Source organism: Mobula hypostoma, chromosome 4 (assembly GCF_963921235.1).
Source record: "Mobula hypostoma chromosome 4, sMobHyp1.1, whole genome shotgun sequence".
Lineage (NCBI taxonomy): Eukaryota > Metazoa > Chordata > Chondrichthyes > Myliobatiformes > Myliobatidae > Mobula > Mobula hypostoma.
The window spans coordinates 153,735,488-153,755,513 of NC_086100.1; the positions used below are offsets into that span (position 1 = coordinate 153,735,488).

Consider the following 20,026-nt stretch of genomic DNA (forward strand, 5'->3'; position numbering starts at 1 on the left):
TTTAAAAATTATATATAGCATCCATAGAGAGGGAGCTAGTAACATTTTAGATAATATATTTGAACTGGAACAAGTTAAAAATCAGCGGGTCTTAAAATGCAAAGAGGAAGGGGAGGAAGAAGCAAAAGGAAAATTAAGTAATGTATTGGTTAAATGTAATGTGACATAGAGATGGTGCAAGTCAAAAGAAAATGTGAAGAGAAGTTATCAAAAGATGGATTGAGAGCTGTAAATGGGAATGTCAGATGATTTCTTTAGCTAGAGAGTGAATCTGTGGAGTTCTTTGCCATTGGTGGCTGTGGTGTCCAAGTCATTGTGTGTATTCAAGGCAGGGGTTGATAGATTCTTGATTAGTCAGAGCTTGAAGGGATATATAGTGAAGGCAGGAGACTGGGGCTGAAAAGGAAAATGGATCAGCCATGATAAAATAGAGGAGCAGACTTGATGGACCAAATGGCCTAATTCTGTTCCTATATTGTAAGATCATGATTATTTCTTCAATATCATCATCATACTGATTTCAACTAATTTAAGTGCAAATATTTATATTTCAAAATAAGAACAATACAATAAAAAATACTGGAGTGGGATTTCCTGGTGGTGGCTGATGGAGTAACAGCAATCTGCAGTTGCTCCAGCGCAAGTTATCTTACCATTTCCAACCTGTCTCGAAACTTTCTTAAGTGTAATATTCTTTCATTATGGCTATAAGGAGGGCCAGAGGTACTAAAAAAGATGATTCCCCTGCTTCTTTGGATTTTATTATGGTGTAGCCCCCCCAGCCAGCTTCGGTTGCTCAGCTCGCTGTCGTCTAGGGCAACAGCCCTCAGTCCCGCCAAACTGGGAAATCCATTTGTGTGGATGCTGTGTGATGTACCCCACCCCGCCCAAGTAACAGACAATACACCAGATACGATTAAATGATTTATAGTTTATAGATATTACTGGAACTATATAACTAACAGAGAATAAAATATAAAAGGAAAATAAAAGGCGGCACACTTATCAAAGTTCAATCTCTTCGTGCACAAACAGTTGGAGCTCAGGGCCCTTCTTCTTCACCCTGCGACCCCTCGGATCATCTCGACCGGCCGCCTGGGACCAACAACGGTGGTCGACCAGACGCTCCACACGAGTCTGTCTCCGTCTCCTCTCCTTGTCGAACGCCCCGCTCGGGTGCCGACCCTGTTAGCGGACTCACAGCACCTGGTCCATCCTCTGTCTCTCTCTCCCGCCTTCTCTCCCAAATCCCCGCGCATACAATATCTTCAAATACACCAAAAACGTAACAACTATCCCAATTGGTTCGTAACATATTCTTATCACACTCTAACCCAAAACAAGCATTTCTGAGCACTCAGTTCAGCGGTGCAAATCCCCCCTCTCCACTGTGTCTCATTCAGATTGACGACCTGGGTTTCCATCCCCAGGTTCACCACCGTCTGTTCCAACACCAGGAAGCGCAACTGGTATGTCGGGTCAATTTTCTCACATTGCACTAAACTCCTCCGGCCACAAACTCCTCTGCATGTGACACTTCACTTCTTTCGCCCGGGCTCAGCCACTTGCCTTGCCTCATAGTCCCCCCCCCCCCCCCCCGGCGAATCCAAGCTCTCGGCAGTCATCCAGATACGCCAAAACTCCACACACCTTCACTTCCCCCATGGTCTTCCTCATGCCCCGCAGGAAGGATGCAGGGGCTCCGGATATGCCCTTGGGCATCTTTTCGGATCAGAAGAATCCTAGGGAAATAATAACGGCTGTCTTCGGCTCGACAGCCGCACTCCTCAGGATCTGGCAACGTCTACTCCTCAGATCCAGCAATTAAACCACGTCGCATAATCCACACACACGCTGCCTTCATCTTCCATGCCGCCAGGGTCCAGTTGCCGCGACCTCTCTCTCACTGAGGTGTCTTCAGCGGTCAACTCCCCTCCCTCATGGTAGTTCGGAACGGCTGCTAAGAGGGTCTCACCCTCAGTTACTTTCCCCAGGCCGTACCACCGCTGGGTCTCGTCGAAATTTGGTACCGGCTCAGGGCTGCTACACACGTCCTCAGAAGCAACTCGACACACTGGGTGCCCAGACAATGCCCCCATGAACTCCAGGGTCATTAACCAATCATCGTCTTCTGGATAACTACTGGCACTGGTACCCAAAATCTCCGGTGCCCTTGCGGTTGTCAAGGGTAAATGCTTCAGATACCGGTTGTAAAACAAACTGTACAACAACTTGACCTGCGCCCCAGGGAAGAGGATGGCTTTAGCATTGCTTCCCTCTATCCGTAATGACACCCTGGGGCATGGTCCCTCTAAGCCTTCAGGAATAGGGTCTTTTCCTTTCAGAAGTTCATTGGTACATTGCTGGGAACGTGCTTCCCCAGAGAGCCCAAGCCGTTCCCCCACTGGGCCTCCACGAAGTTTCCCGACACCTCTCTGATCAGCTGAACAACTGAAGGAGGGGTTGATCCCCTGAAATGATCCCCCGGCACTGCAAGCAATTTAGCCGCCCTCCTAGCCAGAGAAGACACACTGAAAACCTTCCCTCCCCCCCCCCGCACCTTCAAATAACTGACAGCCGTCACTACAGTGTAAGTGAACCTGACAGCTCTAACACCATCACCAGCCCACCTAATAAACTTTCAACCAATCCCTGTCGCTCTCCCTCAGCCGAGCACTGCCACTCATCTAACAACTGCGAGATCGCTCCGCGCACGTCTCGCATGCCTCCGCCCCTCTTGGGGTGGACACTATCCCAAACGCCACTATCTCAATGTGTACTTAAGAATGTATAAATAATTGTAGTTTTATACATATAAAAAAATGGAAAAGGTTATATGTGTGAGGAAAAAAAAAAAAAGTCCAATCCCGGACAAAGCCCGCACAATGTAGCCCCCCTGGCCAGCCTCAGGGTCGCGCGGCTTGCTGTCGTCTAGGGAAACAGCCCTCGGCCCCGCCAAACTGGGAAATCTGTTTGTGTGGATGCTGTGTGATGTATCCCACCCCACCCAAATAACAGACAATACACCAGATACGATTAAATGATTTACAGTTTATAAATATTACTGGAACTATAATTAATTGAGAATAAAATATAAAAGGAAAATAAAAGGCGGCACACTTATCAAAGTTCAATCTCTTCGTGCACAAACAGTTGGAGCTGAAGACCCTTTTTCTTCACCCTGCGACCCCTCGGATCACCTCGACCGGCCGCCTGGGACCAACAATGGTGGTCGACCAGACGCTCCACACGAGTCCGTCTCCGTCTCCTCTCCTTGTTGAACGCCTTGCTCAGGGTCCGACCCCGTTAGCAGACTCACAGCACCTGGTCCATCCTCTGTCTCTCTCTCCCGCCTTCTCTCCCAAAACCCCGTGCATACAATATCTTCAAATACACCAAAAACATAACTATCCCAATTGGTTCGTAGCGTGTTCTTATCACACTGTAACCCAAAACAAGCTGCTAGCGCAAGAACTTTCTCAGCGTTTAACATAACAAAGAAGCATTCCCAAGTATAACATAACAAAGAAGCCATTTTAATTAGCCTAAGCAGTAACATAAAAGACGAAACCCCCTTACACTCTCCCCCCACCAAACAAAGTCATGTCCTCATGACTTCTAAATAACTCGCCAACCAGTCCTGCAGACACACAACACACACATACACAAATACACACAGTGACAGTGGACCTTACGCCCGTCCCACGAGCGCTACATAGGCTAACTTATCTGGGAGCTTCCTAATCCTCCGAGACCTCCGTACCCCCTCCCCTAAACCCTAAAGGCTCAGACACTACTAGGGATACCTCGGGCCTGCCTGCCAACTCCTCTCTCACTCAGGCCACCATTACAACTCGGAGCCCTTGTCCCGTGTCCGGGGCCCCGCTCCTTTTCCTTCCTGGTCCTGCTGTAACTCAGACTGCCCACAGCTAGGCGTCCCCCCTACACCTGACTCAGTGGGAGAAGGGCCAAAGGTCTCTTCCTCAATCACGGAGAAGTTAGCGAAAAGCAGCAAGTACCACATATCCAGCACATCATCCTTCGAATCTGTATTTTTCCTCATTCCCTCGATCGGTAGCTGCTGTTTGAGTTTCTCCAAACTGAAACATTTAGCCAGGGCTACCCCTTCAGCCTCTTGCAGTCGAGATGTCAGCTTCTTCGGGGACTCCTTCAACTCTCGCCGCAGCCTCAGTAGTTCTGACTCACGGTTCTTGACCATCTCAGTCTGGGACGCAGCTAACCCACCAGCTTCTCCCACCCTGACCTGAAAAGTAGCAGTTAAAGGATGTTCAGCCTCCAGTTTTTTCTTCCTGATGACGTCTTCCTGGTCAACTTTCAGTTTTTCCACTTCATTTAACCTGTCGATAGTCATCTTCAGGTTCCTTTCAAGCGTCTGCCCCTCTTTTCCGAGATCTGTCCTCCATTTCTTCACCTCCTCTGGAGTGTAGTCAAACTCCCTTCCCTGGGCTCTTGGTTTTCTATTGGCCTTAGGCAGAACACTTCCTTAATCTTCCCCAACTTGTAAGTCTTCCAGTCTTTTCTGGATCGATGTCTTGAATTTCTGCTGATCCCTTTGAAGGTGGGTCATTGTTTCTTCTTGCTGGATTAATTCATCAGTACATGACCGCAGTGTTGGCTCGGAATTCCGTTGCTCCTTCTCCACGTTGACGAGCATGAATTCCAAGTCAGCAATGGTCATCCCACAAGTACGGCACTCAGTCTCCGGCCGGCATTTCTGAGCACTCAGTTCAGTAGTGCAAATCCCCTCTCCCCCCTGTGTCTCATTCAGATTGACGACCTGAGTTTCCATCCCCAGGTCCACCACCGTCTGTTCCAACACCAGGAAGTTTAACTGGTATGTCCGGTCAATTTTCTCACATTGCACCAAACTCCTCCGGCCAAAAACTCCTCAGCCACTCGCCTCGCCTCAAACACCCTTACAATGGATTTGCTGCAAAGTCGTACACGAGAAGCCTCTGAGAAGTTTCAACAATTCAGCTCTGAATTTAAACAAATAGATGGTAAATTGGATTCTATTCAACAAACTCTTAATGAACACGGTAAACGTATAAAAAATGAAGAAATTTTGTCGTCTCTGGAAATGGAAGTGGATGAATTGCAGAAGCTTTGTGAAAAGCAATTGAAGTCCAATGAAAAGTTAAGACAGAAGATTATCAACCTAGGAAATAGAAGTAGAGGGAACCACCTATGGGTTCTGGGTCTCGAAGAATTAATCGAAGGTAATCATCCTATGGAGTTTTTTGTAAACTTTTTGCAAGAGTTATTTCCGGAGATTTTGATGTCTGTGCTTATGAGCAATCGAGTTCACAGATCTCCTGCGTTTAGACCTCCTAAGGGTCAGAGACCAAAATCAATAATAATCTGTTTTCAGGAATTTAAAACAAAGGAACTCTTTAATTCTTGAATCTCGACGAAGAGGCATGTTTGATTATAATGGTCGTGAGATTAGAATTGTCGAAGATTACTCGCCTGAGGTTATGCAGGAACGTGTTAAGTTAAAGAAGTAATGTCCGAGCTTTTCAATAAGGGTTTCAAGCCTTCCCTTCGCTACCCAGCCCGACTCAGAATCACACTTACAGACGAATCTTTCGAATGGTTCCGCTTGACTGTTGAAGCACAAAGGTTTTTAAAATCTGAAGGCTAGCTGTTTAGTTTCTCTTTGCATGGAGACACAAGATTAAATGAGGAGCTTTTAATTTGCAAATCCAGTGGAAGGGGCATGATTGGTTATTAGGTGGAATATTAAGGTTCTCGAAGATTATTCGCTTGAGGTTATGCAGGACCATGCTAAGTTTAATCAAGTTTTGTTGGATTTTTTTTTAAACAAGGGTTTTAACCCATCCCTTGGCTACCCAGTTTTACTGAGAATCTCATGAAAGCTGGATCCTTTAAATGGTTTCATTTGAATGCTGAAGCATAAAGATTTTTAAAATTTGAAGGCTAACTGCTTAGTCTGTTTTTCCATGAAGATACAAGATTAACTGTTTAATGTCTTTCTGTATGAATAATTGTATCTTTTACTTTTGGTAAACCTTTGTAACTAATTTACTGTCATACTTTTTAATACTGTATTTTTGATATACGAGAATTGAATCTCTTGTTTGGATATTGTTTAGTCTAGGTTGGAATATAAATAACCTTGAAACTAATTGGAGTGATCGCTAGGTTTTTTTGGGGGGTTGTCTGTAGTTGTAGATGCCAATTTTTCTATTGGTCGGTTTTCTTTTTTTGGGGAGGTGGGCGGAGGTATGGTTTTTTATTCCCCTCAGAAGCTGTTTTCAAATTTTTAGCCAACTTATTGCTTGGTTACCATTTCTCAAGGTTTATGGCTTGGTTTTTAACTTACATTTTAACCCTTCCTTTAAATAATATTAAAAATGGATCAAACTATTAATTTACCTACTTTTAATGTGAAAGGGTTAAATAACCCTGTTAAGCGTAATAAGATTTTTGCTTGTATTAGGAAATTTAAGATCCCTGTTATTTTCTTACAAGAAACTCACATACGCAAATGTGTTAATCTATGTTTTTTTAGCCGTTGGAATGGACTTTGTTTTCACTCTTCTTTTCACTCTTCTTTTCAGGCCATATCTAGAGGAATTTTGATTCTTTATAGATAATACACTTTCCTTTGTCCAACATAAAGTAGTGTCTGATACTGATGGATGTTTCGTTATAATTTCAGGAAAACTAGATAACAAATTAATAGTATTTGCAAATATGTATGCCCCAAATGTAGATGATCCAGGATTCTTTGAGCCTTTTTTTTTCATTTTTACCAGATCTGAATCTTTATTCTTTGGTGATGGGAGGAGAATATCTTTAAAACTCACTGGTCTTCCTCAAACCAACAGATTTTGGCGTTTTAATAAAACTTTGTTATCTCATAAGGAATTTTAAAAATTTCTAGAGAAGCATATTTTGTTTTTTGAAGAGAATAAAAAGGAAGAGACTTCTAATCTTATTGTATAGGATACTTTCAAGGCCTATATTAGAGGACAAATTATTTCTTATACTGCGAGTGTTAAGAATAAAGCTAATAAAGAATTGAATGAGCCAATCAATTGAAACAATTAGATCAAAAATATGCTATAGCTCCAGATCCTGTTTTATATAAAAGACGCTTTGAAGTTAAAACTAAATGTGATCTTCTGTTAACATATCCAATTGAAAGTCAACTTCTTAAAGATAAAACTCAATTTTACATTCACGGAGATAAATCAGGCAAAGTATTGGCCAACCAATTAAAAACTTCTGTAGTTAAACGACAGATTAAAGACATTTGGAAAACTAATGGTGATAGGACAATTGATCACTCTGAAATAAATGATACCATTAGAGAATTCTATTCTGAACTTTATAGTTCTGATTCCCCTAAAGATAATACTGTAATGAATAATTTTCTAGATTAATTAAATATCCCTGCAATTTCTGCAGATAATTGCAAACAGATGGATCAACCCATTTCTTATGAGGAAATCGCCGAGGCTATACCTTCATTACACTCGGGGAAGGCTCCATCCGGGTCCAGATGGATTTTCTGGAGAACTTTATAAGGCTTTTTCTTCATTAATTATACCACAGATACACTTAGTCTTTTTGGATTCTTTCAAATTGGGTAGTTTGCCTCAGTCTTTTTATGAAGCTTCTATTTTGCCTATCCTAAAAAAGAACAAGGACCCAGCTGAGTGCTCTTCATATAGACCAATTTCGTTACTCAGTGTTGATACTAAAATTCTTTCTAAAGTTCTGGCTTGTAGGATTGAAAATATTTTACCTTCTGTTATTTCTGATGATCAGACTGGATGTATTTAAAAACCGACATTCCCATTTTAATATACGCCATGTATTAAGTGTTATTTACTCTCCTTCTCAGGAGATATCGGAATCTGTGATATCCTTAGACCTCTTTCAATATCGTTGATTGGATGAATTAATTCTATTAAAGTGAATATTCTACCTAAATTTATATATCTTTTTCAGGCTTTACCTGTTTTTATTCCTAAATCCTTTTTTGACTCTCTTGAATCTACTCTATCCTCCTATATATGGAAAAATAAACGTCCTTGTTTAAATAAAGTTCGTCTTCAAAAACCTAAAAAGTCTGGAAGTTTAGCCTCAACTAATTTTAGGTTTTATTATTGGGCAGTTAATATACGATATCTTAAGATTTGGCTATATTATATAATCGTGTAGACTATCTGGTATGGGTTTCTTTAGAAGCTAACTGTTAATAAATTTTCTATTATTTCTCTTCTTGGATCCTCACTTCCTTTATTTGTAAGTAAACTAACTGATAATTTAATAGTTAAACATACTCTGAGATCTGGATATAATTTAGAAAACATTTTGGTTTATTGAGATTTTCCCTTTCTAGTCCCATTTATTCTAATTTTTTTTAAACCCTCCATGACTGATTTAGTTTTTAAAGAATGGGACAGGTTGGGTATTAAATGTTTTTGGGATCTGTTTGTTGGAGGAAATCTTTTCTCATTTAAAAATATAGCTTATCCAAAACTCACTCTTTTAGATATCTACAAATCAGAGACTTTCTAAGATCTCAATTATGCACATTTCCTATAAGCTCAGACAAGAACTTACTAGACGTAATTTTTAGTTTGACACCTTTTCATAATGGTTCAATATCTAATATTTATGCTATGTTACTGGAGACGAGGAATGTTCCTTTAGACAAAATTAAGAATCTTTGGGAACAAGATTTACAGACGTCAATATCTGAGGAAACTTAGAATGAAATTTTTAAACTGGTTAATACTTCATTGCTATGTGCTCGCCATTCCCTCATACAATTTAAAGTGGTACATAGAGTCCATATGACTAAGGATAAGCTTTCTCGTTTTTGTTCGGATATATCTCCCTACTGTGACAGATGTAATAATGGAGAAGCTTCATTAATTCGTATGTTTTGGACTTGTCTGTGTCTAGAAAAATATTGGAAGGAAGTTTTTCAAACGTTTTCTTTACTTTTCAATGTCAATTTTAAGTCTAATCCTCTGACGGCCCTATTTGGTATTGTTGCAGGACAAGATGTCAAGCTGAAGACATCTGATTTACATATTTTGGCCTTTACCTCTCTTGTAGCCAGGAGGGCACTTTTGTTTAAATGGAAAGATATTTTTCCTCCTACTCATGCTCAATGTTTATGCAGTGTTATGTCATGCTTAGATTTAGAGAAGATTTGTAGTTCAATTTTTGAATCTCGTCAAGACTCTCAAAACATTGTGGGGACCTTTTCTGAATTATTTTCAAAACTTTCAAAACCCTCAATTCGTTGTTTAAATTCAGATGTTGGCTATTATTAATTTTTTTTATTATACGAGAAGGTATTTTACCTTTTTTCTCCTTAATAAGCAGTTTTGGTTTTGGTAGGGGTTAGACTTTTTTTTGTAATAAGTTAGTATATTTCTATATAACTATTGACTAACTTACATGAATATGGGGTAATGAGATTGTTGTTATGAATAGATATAATGTAATTGGTAGTTTTTAAAATCCTTTTTTGACCTTTTATATACACTGTCTTGTACTCTGTATTCTTCTATGTAGAAACTAATAAAAATATTGAAAAAATACTGGAGCATCATTTATTAAATGTGTAATGTACAATGTAAAGATTCTATCAACCCTTTTTCCCAGGGCTGAAATAGCTAGCAAGGGAGAGCACAGTTTTAAGGTGCTTGGAAATAGGTACAGAGGAGATATCAGGGGTATGTTTTTTTACGCAGCGAGTGGTGAGTGTGTGGAATGGGCTGCCGGCGATGGTGGAGGCAGATACGATGGGGTCTTTTAAGAGACTCCTGGACAGGTACATGGAGCTCAGAAAAATAGAGGGCTATGGGTAACCCTACGTAATTTCTCAGGTAAGGACATGTTTGGCACGGCTTTGTGGGCTGAAGGGTCTGTATTGTGTTGTAGGTTTTCTATGTTTCTATGTTGCAAGTACAGAATAAAACTATTTCAATGGTTGAGCACCAAAGGTAAATATAGATTGATTTCTTATAGTTGCCCCTCTGTATGCCTCTTGCAGGGTTCATGAAAGCTTTGGGGAGTTTGGACACTATTCCTTATGGGTGAGAAAGGCCAACCGGAGTAATGCGAGTGGGACAGTGACCTGTAACGTCATTACTGACAAAGCACCCATCAACAGCAATCTTCGTATGTACAAGTGTTGCTTCATTTTACCTTGCTTAAAGTGGGAAGCTGAATATTCTTTATAGGAAGCGAAGAAAGAGAGCTAGCATTTTAATCTGTTTTAGAGGGAATTCTGTCAAGAACAGGAACAAGGTATTTCTATTTAACACAAGATTAGAGCAGGTTTTCTTTATACAACAGTATGCAGAATGTATACTTAGTGGCCACTTTATGAGCTACCTCCTGTACCTAACAAAGTGTACACTGAGTGTATGTTCATGGTGTACTCCTGCTGTAGCTCATTCACTTCAAGGCTCGATGTGTTAAACGTTCAGAGATGCTCTTCTGAATACCACTATTGTAACATATGGTTATTTGAGTTACTGTCACCTTCTTGTCAGTTTAAACCAGTCTCGCCATTCTCTTATCATCTCCCTCATTAACAAGGCTGCTGCTCACAGAATGTTTTCTCCACACCGTTCTCTGTAAACTCTAGAGAGTGTTGTGCATGAAAGTCCCAGGAGATCATTAGTTTTTGAGATACTCAAATCACTCTGTCTGGCACTAGCACTCATTCACAGTCAAAGCCATGTAGATCACATTTCTTTTACATTCTGATGTTTGCTCTGAACAACAACTGAACCTCTTGACCATGTCTACATGCTTTTATGCATTGAGTTGCTGCCACATGATTGGCTGATTAGATACTTACATTGAGTAGATAGATGTACCTAATAAAGTGGCCACAGTGTATGTGGTATGTGGTATCCATACACTAGAGGCTGGTACGATATACTTAAGTCAACTATAAGCATTTGTACAAACCTGTTTTTTTTCCCTCCTGGTTTATCATTTTTTCTCCCCGTTCAGAAGTTCTTCTACAGTGCTTTATTAATTCAAAATTAACTTGTTGTGTTTATCCCACAGCAATTTTATATGCATTCCTTGCCTTTGTTGGAATCGTCCTTCTCATGTGTTTTGGACAGTTCATACAAGGGTAAGTGGTATAATTTAAGAATTACTCAATGAATGAATTTTTGGTGTTGTATAGAAAAATCATGTCTTTGATACTAGCTGGTGCCTACAGTTAGTCTCCTGACTGTACTTAACAAGCTGTGAATCCATTTAGTATGTCCTGTAAAACAGACTCCTCTGGTGAGCAAGATTGTAAATTCTGATATACATTTTTATCTCCATTTCTACAATCTCTCTCAATCTTTTGTTATCAGTAAGCTTTCAAAAGCTGTCATAGATTCTTTTTCCTTCACTGTTTCCTGGTTAGCCATTCCACATCCTAATAACTGTCTATATAATTTGTTGCTGTGGTATATTTAAAGCGGAGGTGAATAGGTCCTTGATTAGTAAGGGCATCAAAGGCTATGGGGAGAAGGTGGGCGAAGGGGTTGAGAGAGACAATAAATCAGCCACGATGGAATGACGCAGCAGATTCAGTCAGCTTTGTGGCCTAATTCTGATCCAATGTCTTATGGTCTTGTGCTAGCTACTTCTATGATTAGATTTGCACCTTGTTAACTACCAACTAACCATAATTTTTCCCAAACTGTTTAATTAAATTTCTTTTCTTTTGATCCCCTCTGTTGGAATTTCATTTTACAATCTTTATCCAAACAATTTAGCTTAGTTTTTCAGTTCCACTTGCCTTAATAAACCATTTCTGCTCTTGACCAATATCCAAGCATCAGCTGTTTGTACTGAAGTATAGTTAAAGGGGTTTGGGATTTAGACTACTCTATCTGTGAATACCCTGCTGATTTTGCAGTTTCTATAACTAGAAATAGGTCCTTATGATCCTCCATTGTTACCACATTTTTCCCAATTATTGAATTTTTTTAAAATGCCTTCATGAGGGGATATGATGGCACACGGGTGAGATAGTCTTCCTCTTAAGTAACAATGAAATGCTGCAAGGCATGTATGAAAGGATGTCACATTTAAAATATAGTTTAATTGGCTTCCGTTGAACTTCAGTCAAAATTAGAGTTAGATGCTCGCATGTATAGTGTCTCTATTCTCCCCCTATGCTCTTATCCAATCACCTTAAAAGTATGCCTACTTGTATCAGCTATTTCCACCTTGGGGAAAAAGGTGGCAGCTCTCCACATTATCAGTGCCTCTTATCATCTTATACAGTACATTTCTATCAAGTCTCACCCTCCTTCGCTCCAAAGAGAAAAGCCGTAGCTCATTCAACCTATCTTATGAGACATGATCTATAATCCAGGTAGTAGATCCCACAACAGATCCTTGCGGAACATAAGTGGTTACTGACCTCCAGGCAGAATATCTCCATCTACTACCACCCTCTGCCTTCTGAGTACAGGCCAATTTTGAATCCAATTACGTGACAACTAGTGTCATCCACAGTGCCTTTCAAAAGTCACCCCGACCGCCCCCCCCAACCCCGGAAGTTTTTATGATCAACAGTTTTTGTGTCAAAGTGAAAGCAGATTTCTACAAAGTGATATAAATTAATTACAAATATAAAACACAAGATAACTGATTTAATAAGTATTCACCCCCATAATATGACACACCAAATCATCTCTGGTGCTGCCGTTTGGTTTTTAGAAGTCACATATTTGGTTAAACGGAGATCACCATGTGCAGTCAAGATGTTACAATTGATTGCAGTAAAATTATACCTGTGTCTGGAGGGTCCATCTGCTGGTGAGTCAGTATCCTGGCAAAAACTACATCATGAAGACACAAGGATACTCCAAGAAACTCTGCGAAAACGTTATTCAAAAGCACAAGTTAGGAAATGGATACAAGCAAACTTTCTTTTTTAAATTTTATTTATGATTTTCTACAAACTACAGTGTAGAAGAAAAAGAATCAATAGTATAAATAGAAGGATCATTGCAATACAATACAGACAAAAATAGCAATAAAACATAGCTTAACAAATGAGCAAGTCACCCATATTAAAAATGAAAAAATAGAAAGGAAAGCACCCAACCCACCCACTATCCAACTCCAAGCCAACCATTATATTATAAGTATTTGAAAGGACATTTGAGATAAACTTTTATCACCCCAGAACTATATATTGTAGTAAAAAGAGAAAAGAATAATAGTTTTTTAAAAAGCAGCCTGCTACCTAATCAAAGAATCAAAGAAAGCTGGAAATGCAGGATCTGACTATCAAGGGAAGAAAAAAATACACCTGTCAATCTAGGTGAGAATTATGAAAATATTCAAGAAAAGGTCCCCACACCTTATGGAACTTCATGTCTGAATTAAAAAGAGAATAGTAAATCTTTTCAAGATCGAAACAAGACATAATATCCCTAAACCATTGAACATGGGTTGGGGGAACTACATCTCTCCACTTAAGGATTATTGCACGTCTAGCTAAAAGATAGGCAAAAGACAATGTTCATCGTTCAGCTGGGATCAAATGCTTGTCAAGGTCTCGAGAAATACCGAGAAGAGCGATCAAAGGTTCAAGTTCCAAATGACAATTTAATATAGAAGATAAAGTTAAAAAAATATTTTTCCAAAGTACAACAGGCCCAATACATATGAATAAGGGAAGCCTCACCTCCTTTGCACTTGACACACCAGGGACTAATATCAGGATAGAACTTCGCCAGTTTGGTTTTAGACATTTGAGCTCTGTGGACGACTTTAAACTGCAAAAGACAATGATGAGCACATAAAGAAATTGAATTGACTCACTTAAGAATTGAATCCCAAACCTCGTCGGGCAAAGAAAAACCTAGGTCATGCTCCCAAGCAGTTTTAATGTTATCAGAAGGGGCTCGTCTGAGATTCATAAATCTGACACAAATAGTAGAAATTAAACCTTTACCCAAGGGGTTCATTTGAAGAAACAAGTCTACAACATTTTTATCAGGTTGTTCGGGAAAATGTGGTATTAAAGGGCTAATGAAATGTCTAATTTGAAGATACCTAAAAAAAAGAGTATTCGGTAAATTAAACTTTGTAGACAACTGTTCAAAAGTTGCAAACCGATTGTCTATAAAAAGATCTTCAAAACGCCTGATACCTCTCCTACACCAGTCTTGGAATGTGGAATCCTGCATAGAAGGTTGAAATATGTGGTTGTGTAGAATAGGACTAGAAAGGGAAAAACTATAAAGGCCATGATATTTTCTAAATTGAGCCCATATTCTCAGAGTATGCCTGATTACAGGATTAATAATAAATTTTGGCAAGTGGCAAGGAAATATAAATCCAAGTAAAGCTGGAATAGATAATTTCTTATAAGCGTTCAATTCCATTGACACCCATGTTGGACAAACAGACTGATTATAAAAGTAGGACCAAAAGATAATATTGGCTGCCCAATAATATGAACGAAAATTAGGCAACGCCAAGCCACCTTCTCTTTTAGACTTTTGAAGATGAGCTTTATTAAGCTGAAGCTGTTTACCCTTCCATAGGTATGATGAGGTAATAGAATCTAAAGAATCAAAAAAAACTTTAGGAATAAATATAGGTAAAGATTGAAATAAGTATAAAAATTTAGGAAGAATATACATTTTAATTACATTAATTCATCCAATTAAAGACATAGAGGTGACCACTGTGCTAGACTCCTTTGTAAAATTTAAAAGATTATTGAAATTCTCATCAAAAAGGTGATTATAATTCCTTGTTACTATAATACCAAGATAAGTAAAACAATTGTTTACTACTTTAAAAGGGAGATTTTGGAATTCTAATGCTTGTGCTTCCTTATTTATCAGAAAAAGTTCACTCTTATGTAGATTAAGTTTGTATCCGGATAACTGACTAAAATTTATTCAGAAGTGAGAACATCAAAGGTAAGGAGGTGGTCGGATTTGATATAAAAAGTAACAAATCATCGGCGTATAGAGAGACTTTGTGCTCAAGACTGCCCATCTAGATCCCAGTCAGTTCAGTACAACTGTGAAAGGCAATTGCCAGTGGCTCAATTGCCAGATCAAATAGCAGAGGACTTAAATGGCATCCTTGCTGGGTGCTACATTTAAGGTCAAACGGTTGGGATTGCTGAGAATTAGTCAAAACTGATGCAATTGGATGAGAATATAGTATCTTAATCCACTTAATAAAATTATGTCCAAAATGGAATTTTTCTAAAACTGCGGATAAATAGTGCCACTCCACCCGGTCAAACGCCTTTTCAACATCAAGAGAAATAACACTTTCAGGAATCCCTGATGAAGATGAATATAGGATATTAAAAAGATGCCTAATATTAAAAAGGGGAAGGCGATTTTTAATAAAACCAGATTAATCTTCAGAGATAATTAAGGGTAAAATGGTCTCCAGCATACGGGCCAAAACTTTAGTTAAAATTTTAGCATCTACATTTACTAGAGACATCGGCCTGTATGAAGCACATTCTAATGGATCCTTGCCTTTTTTCGCTAAAAGAATAATACAAGCCTCATCAAATGATGCAGGCAATTTATCTAGTATAAAAGAATCAGAAAAAACTAAACTAAGTTGGGATAAGAACAATGAGGAAAATGATTTATAAAATTCTGCAGAGAACCCATCAGGACCAAGAGGTTTACCAGGCTGCAAAGCAGAAATAGCAGAGGATATTTCCTCTAAGGATAATGGCTCATTCAATTTATGTTTGAGATCAGAAGAAAGTTTAGGAATATTTTAAACTATTTAAAAATTGCATAACAGTAGTACTAACATTAAAGGATTCAGAGGTATAAAGTTGAGAATAAAAATTCCTGAATGTATCATTAATTTCAGAATGGTCCATAGTAATATTCCCATTACTCATTCGAATTTTAGTGATGTGTTGTTTTGCTTTAGAACGTCTAAGTTTGTTAACTAAGGACTTAGCAGATTTATCCCCATGAATATAGAACTTACTCTTACTGCCCAAAAGTTGGCGTTCAACCGGGTAAGTAGAAATAAGATTACATTTAGTTTGAAGTTCCATTCTTTTCTTGTACAGCTCCGGATCCTTGACCTGGGCATATAATTGGTCTATAGCTTTAATCTGATTGATCAATTCTAAATGTTCTTTTTGAGTCTTTCTTTTCAAATTTGCTGTACAAGAAATTATTTGACCTCTTAGATATGCTTTCATTGCATCCCAAAGAATCTGACTTGAGATTTCAGGTAATAAATTAGTATTTAAGAAGAAAGTTATCTGATCCTCTGTAAATTTTACAAAGCCGTTATCGGACAACAAGGTCGGATGAAAATGCCAGTGTTTACTCACTTGAGGGAGACCAGGAAGAGCTATAGACAATGTAAGTGGGGCATGATCTGAAATCAATATACTCTTTATAGTCTCAGGAACGGATGGATGAAATCAACTGATTATCAATTAAAAAATAATCGATTCTAGTAAATGTATGGTGTACTTGTGAGGAAAAAGAGTAATCTCTTTCATATGAATGAAAAAAAATGCCAAATATCAAATATTCCATAATTGGAAAGAAAAGATTGAATTGATAAAGCAGATTGAGTTAATTGTCTAGGGATAGAAGGAGATCTGTCCAAGACTGGATCCAACCAACAGTTGAAGTCACCACTCAGTATAAGAGAGTATGAGCTTAGTTCTGGCAATGCAGAAAAAAAAAAAGGTCAAAAACCCCTACATCATCCGAGTTAGGAGCATAAAGGTTGACTAAAACTACCCGTATATTATAAAGTTTCCCCGAAACAATAATAAAATGACCATTGGATCAGATATCTTATTATGAAGCTCAAAAGGAACATTTTTGTTTATAAGAATTGAAATGCCCCTCACCTTGGCTTGAAAACTTGAATGAAAATGTTGTCCTGACCATCGTACCATAAGACGAGAATTATCTGAGTAACGAATATGTGTTTCTTGTTTTTAACCAAAAAAAACTACCTCTGCTGTAAGCTGTTTAAGATGTGCGAACACCCTCCCCCTTTTAACCGGATGATTCAAACCCCTAACATTCCAGCTTACAAAGTTCAACAGACTAACCATTGAACATAAGAAAAAAAAAGGTAGCAGACATTAAACCATATCTGAAATTTATATGTCAACTCTGGGGCAAAGGTATAGAAGAAAAAAAAACAGGGCAAAATTACGTCCTGTATAGTGCAAATATGCCAAAATTCCATATATAATATTAGTATTGGAGTTCCCACCCACACTCTCTAAACCTACAGCAAGAAAGCTGAAAATATAAAGCAGCAAGCTCTCCCTTAGAAAAACTAACCCCCTACTGAACTTCCAGTTAGGTAACATCTTAGTTATCTCCATTCCAACAGTTAATAGGGTAATGAAAATGACACCAAAAAGCTTTAAGAATTCCAAACTAAAATTAATCGTAATAAGAAAAAACAATACATTCAAAGTTTATAAATCTTAAAATATGATAATGATCTAAAAAGAACTTTACCCCAACTTTCCCGCTAGAATTGATAAACAAAAAAAAGATAATCTGTAAACCCAATTATACAGGAAAAAAAGCTTTAATGTCCAAGTAAGTCATCCATCCGATCATAAAAAATAAGAAAAACACAAATAGCATCTTGAAACATCGGGAAAAAAACGCCAATCCATTTGAAAGGATTTTTGATCCAAACCTGAAACAATTTAAAGGTACAACATCAACTGCTATTTAAAGTTAAAATAATCTAACCGGAGAGAAAAAAAAAGTTCATTAACTTTTAAAGAACTAAAATTATGAAAGATAGAAACTGATATTGAGAAAATGGAAAAAAAACACTTCAGTAGGACAATGCAACATAATTAAGCCACTAATTAACTAAATGTGACATCAGCTTCATTTAAAATTTTTTAAAAATCTAGATTTGTAGAAAATGGAGACTGAAGTCTGGGGGAAAAACAGGAAACCATTCAAAGACATCACTTCATGAATTGATAACAATTTTTTAATGCGACACCGACTCCATTTTGAAATGAAATCTCCAAAGACCTTTAAAAGGTGTCTAATTACATAATTTCACAATCAGCTCTATTTAAGAAAAGTAGAAATGTCCGTACTGAAAAATAGAAATCCATCATATCGAAATATATTGAATTAAATGAATAATAAAAAAAGATAAAGATTAGAATATTAGAAAAAATAATAAAGGAAATAACTGTTATCTAAAAAAAAAGGCTGAAAAGACAAAAAAAATCATATCATATCTGTGGAACTCTAAGTAGCAGATAGGCTATCAATGAAGGTCTGCGCCTCTGCAACTGAATTGAAACTTTTAAAATCGCCGTTCTCGAGCTTGATTCGGAGCCGGGCTGGATAGGCAAGAGAAGGATGAAGTCCAGGATTGTAAAAAAACTTTCATTGCTACTCTGTATTCAGCAAGTTGACTGATAACTTGAGGTGCATAGTTCTCTACTAAAGGGATAGCTTGACCTTTATATTGAAGCTTTTTACGTTGGTGAGCTTCTTTAATTAGTAAATCCTTGATTTGATAACGATGGAGGCGAATTATCACTGGACGTGGTCTCTGGCTGTCCAGTGGGCGAGATGTAAAGATTCGATGCGCTCAATCGATCTCTGGAGGACTGGAAAGTAATTCACTTCCAAAAATCTCACATAGAAAGTTTGAGGAAAGTTCAATAGAAGATCCATTTTCGACAGCCTCTAGCAAACCGAGAATTCGAAGATTTTTGTGTTTACTCCTGCTTTCAAGATCCATAACTTTAAGGGTTAACTTGCTATTGTGCTCTTTTAGGGTAGAGCAAACTTTTTCCAGCTCTTTACAACAACGATCTAACTTCTCCGTAACTTCAACATGTGAGAAACGTTGAGCGTGATTCTCCAGTGTGGAGTTAAGTTTATCCAGTTTCAATTCCAATGAACCAAATTGGGAAAACATATCCTGTCGGGTTTGTTCTAACAGTGACGCAATTTCACTCAAGGTGGCTCCCAATGGAATATCTTTTTTTGCCGATTTAGTAGTTTTAGGTACGCTCATTGTGCAGCCAGCAGATTCGGTAGCGGGAGGAAGAGTAAAAAGTAAAATAAAAGAGAACAGGTATATGAAATGGAGTGGAACAATAGTTTTAGTGACTTAAGCTATCGCCATCTTAACCGAAAGTCCATACAAGCCAGCCTTCAAGTCACTGAATATCCCTTGGAGTACAGTTAAGCCAATCAGGAAAGAATATGGCACAGCTGTAAAACTGCCTAGAGTAGACCATCCTCAAAAACTGTCCGTGCAAGAAGGGGACTAGTGGAGGAGGCCACCAGTTTTGTAAAGGTGATGTGCAAAACTGATAGAGGCCTATCCACACACACTCAAGCCTATAATTGCTGGCGAAGATGCATCTACTAAATACTGACTTGAAGGGTGTGAGTAATCATGCAATCAATTATTTTGTGTTTAAAAATTTAGACCAATTTGTTTTCACTTTGACACAAGTCTTTTTCTGTTACAAAAGCCAAATTAAATCCACTGTGATTCAAAACAGTAAAAGATAAACTTCCAAGTTTTCATGGGTTTTTTTCACATCTGGAGACTGCAATTTTCCCCCATTCTTTTTTCTTTACAAAACTGCTCAAGCTGTGTCAGATTGCATAGGGATCGTGGGTGAACAGTCCTTTTCAAGTCCAGCCACAAATTCTCAATTGGACTGAGGTCTGGACTCTTGACTTGGCCACTCCAGGACCTTAACGTTGTTGTTTTTAAGCTTTGACTTTATGCTTGGGGTCATTGTCTTGTTGGAAAACAGATCTTCTCTCAAGTTACAGTTCTCTTGCAGACTGCATCAGATTTTCCACCAGGATTTCCCTGTATTTTGCTACATTCATTTTGCTCTCTACCTTTCAAAAGCCTTCCAGGGCTGGCTGCAAGTGAAGCAATCCCACAGCATGATGCAGCCACCACCATGCTTCAT

The 20,026-nt window shown here is 38.4% G+C and overlaps 1 protein-coding gene across 3 annotated transcripts in view; it reads left to right on the forward strand.

Annotated features, from left to right (window-relative positions):
• hgsnat (heparan-alpha-glucosaminide N-acetyltransferase) overlaps window positions 1-20,026 on the forward strand; it is a 92,270-nt gene that overhangs the window by 34,090 nt on the left and 38,154 nt on the right. For all 3 annotated transcript variants that reach the window (XM_063046756.1, XM_063046754.1, XM_063046755.1), the window contains exons 4-5: window positions 10,070-10,197; window positions 11,101-11,170. In XM_063046756.1, the coding sequence (XP_062902826.1) occupies window positions 10,070-10,197; window positions 11,101-11,170 (198 nt within the window). The remainder of the gene's footprint in view (window positions 1-10,069; window positions 10,198-11,100; window positions 11,171-20,026) is intronic.